The sequence below is a fragment of the Ranitomeya imitator genome, chromosome 1, assembly GCF_032444005.1.
Source record: "Ranitomeya imitator isolate aRanImi1 chromosome 1, aRanImi1.pri, whole genome shotgun sequence".
NCBI classification, from domain to species: domain Eukaryota; kingdom Metazoa; phylum Chordata; class Amphibia; order Anura; family Dendrobatidae; genus Ranitomeya; species Ranitomeya imitator.
The window spans coordinates 355,588,375-355,593,195 of NC_091282.1; the positions used below are offsets into that span (position 1 = coordinate 355,588,375).

At 36.0% G+C, this 4,821-nt stretch overlaps 1 protein-coding gene across 1 annotated transcript; it reads left to right on the forward strand.

Moving 5' to 3' along the window:
* The first annotated feature begins 1,092 nt into the window (after positions 1 to 1,092).
* LOC138657781 (olfactory receptor 5V1-like) lies at positions 1,093 to 2,059 on the forward strand. The gene has a single exon (XM_069745442.1). The coding sequence runs from the start codon at positions 1,093 to 1,095 to the stop codon at positions 1,984 to 1,986; it is 894 nt and encodes a 297-aa protein (XP_069601543.1). The 3' UTR covers positions 1,987 to 2,059.
* Positions 2,060 to 4,821: the final 2,762 nt, after the last annotated feature.

Consider the following 4,821-nt stretch of genomic DNA (forward strand, 5'->3'; position numbering starts at 1 on the left):
AAGGTGAGCACATTGACTTGTACCGAGGGTCTCAGGGAAGCACGCAGGGAGCCCCCTCCCTGCGTTATGCTTCCCTGTACCGCCGGAAGGCTGCGATCATGTTTGATCACAGTGTTCCGGGGGTTAATGTGCCAGGGGCGGTCCGTGACCAATCCTGGCACATAGTGCCGGATGTCAGCTGTGATAGTCAGTGATCGCATATGACGTACTATCCCGTCACTGGGAATTAAGTCCTAGGTCACCTCCACAGGATAGTACGTCATATGGGATTAAGGGGTTAACTTTAGGCCTTTTAGAGATAATTTCATCTTCAACTTGCTGAACTGTTCACAATAACAGTAATTTTGACTAGGAGTGCCCAAACTTTCACATGCCACTGTATATGTGGGTGCATAGATGAAAACAATGCATAGTAATAGATAAAATGATCATGAGAGCATCACTGAGTATGAAATTATTAAGTTAGTAATTTACTTATTGATTTATACTGCTTAACCTACTTTTACGTGGTAACTTATCCACTATTGTACTCATACAGTACTTCAAGGTCACTAATATGCTTCTAGGTGGCACATATGCAAGCTTCACTGCTTAAAAAGAGGACAGCAAAATATGAGTGAAAACAATAATACAACTCACAACCATGTGCTTTATGTTCTCAGTCTGTTGATAAGCTAGCAATGTATTCTTGTAATGTTTCCTTTTTCTGCAGCTAGAATTTCAGTGTGAAAGAAGACCACAAGTCTTCATTTTATTGTATCTTTTCAAATGTAGGCACGGATGAAGAAGATATTTCTATTTTGAGAGTTTTCTATACGGTTCCTTCTACATGTTGAAGGTACATGTATACTTTAATGGAAAAGTGGAAAAGACCACTTCCAAACCCTTCTCTCACAGAATCAAATGATAACGAATGTTAAAATAGAGAAATGGGGCTCTCAGTCGAGGATTGAAAGATCTCAAGCAAATTGTTGAGTTTGGTCAGCATATCTTTTACACATAATGCAAATTTAGTGTTGCCATTTAACTAAATTGATTTACTTTGCTAGAAATTTTGGTTTCGTGGCAATGTCTGCAAATCAGAGTTTGCTTATGGATTTCCTTATACTGAGATTGACAGATGACTCCAACATAAAAGTTCTCTTGTCTATAACATTTCTTTTTATGTATGTGCTGACTCTTATGGGAAATGTGGCAATTATTTTGATCATACAGCTAGACAAGAATCTGAATACGCCAATGTATTTCTTCTTAGAAAACTTAGCCTTTTTGGATATCTGTTATACATCAACGACGATGCCTAAAATGCTAGAGACACTCATTGTTGACCATAGAGTTCTATCCTTTCTATCATGCGCATTTCAATTGTACTTCTTTGTCGCCTTTGTGGGCACTGAGTGTGTTTTGCTTGGTGTAATGTCTTATGACCGTTTCCTCGCTATATGTCATCCTCTTCGTTATTCTACGTTTATGACTAAAAAAGTGTGTATTGCTTTAGCTGGTATTTCATGGTTTAGTGGCTTTATTAATTCTGTTGTTCATACTACATTCACTTTTCGGCTACACTTTTGTCATTCCAACAGGGTCAGTTATTATTTCTGTGATATTCCACCACTTCTTATCTTATCGTGTGATGACACGTCTGTCAATGAGATCCTGTTACTCACCATAGGCGTTTTCATAGGATGGACGCCTTTTCTCTGTATTATTGTCTCATACGTATACATTATTGTAACCTTATTAAAAATTAAAAGTAGTCATGGAAGACACAAATCATTTTCAACCTGCATTTCTCATCTAGCAGTTGTAGTATTATATTATGGAAGTGCAATTTTCAATTATGTGAGACCTGTTTCCACCTACTCAATGAACAAGGACAAACTGATCTCGGTTTTATATAGTATTGTCACTCCAATGCTCAACCCAGTAATATACACTTTGAAGAATCAGGATGTCAAGAAAGCAATTATTCGAAAAATGACTTAAAAGCAAAAATAAGGATGAGTGACAGTACAAAATTAGAACGTTTCCTTTCATTGATTCCAAAGGCCTATCAAAATGGTTTGTTAGGATGTATTTACATGGTTTATATGTGCTCACAGTTAAAGTTTAGAGTTGTAATTTTGCTTCAGGTTTCAATTCTTTGGCTTTGATTCTAATAAAATGTATGGGAACGTTTAAAAGACGTAAAAGAGTTTAAAAGGAGCTTTATGTTTTCCATCTTTCTTTGCTATGTAACCATATTTTAAGTCCTGTAATATAGCAAAGGGCACAATAATTTAATAGAAATGTGATTTCATGTGAAACAACATTTTATTTGATTGCTCCATTTACCGTTATCTTGGGAAAACAATAAAATATTGTAAATGAATGAATAGATTTTAGATAGGGACAGAAATAAGAAAATTAGGATTACTGACTAGTCATCATTAGGTCTACAGCTGAAGACTATAGCTGAGCAATTGCTTTATAGTACAGGTATTAGTTTTTGATACTCACAGACAGTTACAGTAAGGCTTCATTCACACATCAGGGAAAAAATGGTGTCATCAATGTTGTGCATCAGTGTGCCATCAGTGTGCCCATTTTTACCATCGGTGTCATTAGTGTTTTTTACTGATGGATTAATAAATTAAAAAGCTTTTCCCGTCCTTTGTATTGTTAAATACGTACAGCACACAGATGGCACACAGATGCAATGTATTTTCAAGGACCCATAGACTTGTATTATTATTATTATTATTATTAATATTATTATTTATTATTATAGCGCCATTTATTCCATGGCACTTTACATGTGAGCAGGGTTATACATAATAACTCAATATAATAATAATAATTGTATTGACCTTTGTCATCCATGATACCGGAAAAAAAAGGACATGTCTCCATGAGTTCAACAGTGAGTGGATAGCACCATAGATTAGAGTGGGTACATGTTCTATCCAAAAAGGGATAGAAAATCTGTGTGCGACATATGTGAATGAGTCCAAAGACTAGCAATACACCTATTCTCCTGTTACAGTGCGCAACTATTTGCTATTTTCAGACTGTATTTCAGAATTTGCATATTTCTTAGTGGAGCATTACGCCTTATAGTCTCCTCATCTCATCATGCTTAGCATGTCACTTTCTGCAAGGGGAAACGTTACCCCTTAGATCCCAGTCAGACACATCTCACACAGCCAAACCAGATCTCACACTTTATACTGATGAGGGGCAGTACCACGAAACAGTGTCTGCATATTGAGATTTTGTTTTTGGCCTTTTTCATAAGTTATGTGACAAGGCTCATTAAATTGTTGACATTGACTTTAAGGATTCCTACTTCCGAAAGGTGTCACTAGAGTTCTAGTCCTCTTCGTCTCTGAATATACAATTTGCAGAATGTACAGTATTTAAGTAGTGATTGTATTTTCTGTACCTGTCTATTCATCCCCTCAAAAACTTTCTTGCCCAACCAAAGTATACAATAGTAACATATAGGAGGGGTACTACCACTACTCATCTTCCTTTTTCCTAATACAATCTTTTTTTGTTCTGACAGAGCCATCACAATACAGTAAATTTAATACTAATCCTATCTCATTCTAACCTAAACTTGCCCATCCCAATTAAACATTTTTTACCCCAAAAAACAAGTTTCTTCAGAGTAGCTATACCGTAAATTTACTAGTGTATTTGTTCCTACCTAAATCTAAATCGATCTCTATCCACTAATAAAACATATAAGATTGAATAAAAAAAGATAACAAAAAATAAAATTATAAATTATTTTGTCTCTCTGAAAAGAACTGATGGAGTGTTCTGTTAGACAAGGTAGATAGGAGTTTTTTTTGGGGTGGATGGGAGTCCAACTGAGAATAAAACAGAGATGCTGCACATTTGACACTTCAGGTTTATCTGTGAAATGCACATAGAAATAATAAACATGATAATGTCACATTACAAGCAAAATAAACTCAGAGATGTTAAGCTATGTTCGCATATCAGCATATTTGTTTCTTTTGTCTTTTTGGTGTAGAACAGGCAGTGGGAACAGATAAACAGAATACATTCTTATGTCAAACAGAAGTCGAGGGGTCCCATTGATTTATTTGGAGCAAGTCTGTCCCTTCTCCCGTACATTGATTATTTTTAGAATGGAAAAAAATCCCGCATAGGATAGATATATTAACATAGCCTTATAGTGTAGAGATAATAAGCAAACTGATGTGTGTATGTATGTATAAAAAGAGAAATACAAACCCATGATCCCAGCGAAGTATTATCCCTCTAAATTAACATTTTTGGCTCAACAGTCTAAAAAAGATATTGGAAGGCTTGAATTGGTTCAAAGTTGGGCAATTACATTATTAAATGAGACTCAACATCTTTCTCATATTTAGTGATGAGCGAATTTGTTTGGAAAAAGATTGCCATAAATTCGGCACGAATATGACACATTCGGATTCGTGATCGGAAACGTGATCAAAATTTTATAAAGTAGGAAAAAATTGGTAACATGCGGTAACAAGTGCGGGAAAATAGTTGCGTACGGTGGTGTATAATTTGGCACATGTTTGATGATGGGAGTGGGTTTGTAGAGCCCAGAGGTGCGGCATTCTTGTAAACAGTAATTTATTTTCCCCTAATTTTATGTGTGCACATTGCGGCTAGCCAATCAGGGCGAAGAAAACAGCACAATGTCCTGACACAATGGCTTGTGTCATTGACTGCTAAATTCACATGTCCCTCTCCATTTAAATAGTGAACAACTTGTTTTAGGGCCATTTTGACAATGTAACAGTGGATACAGGCTACTCCTGATGCTGGCACTGT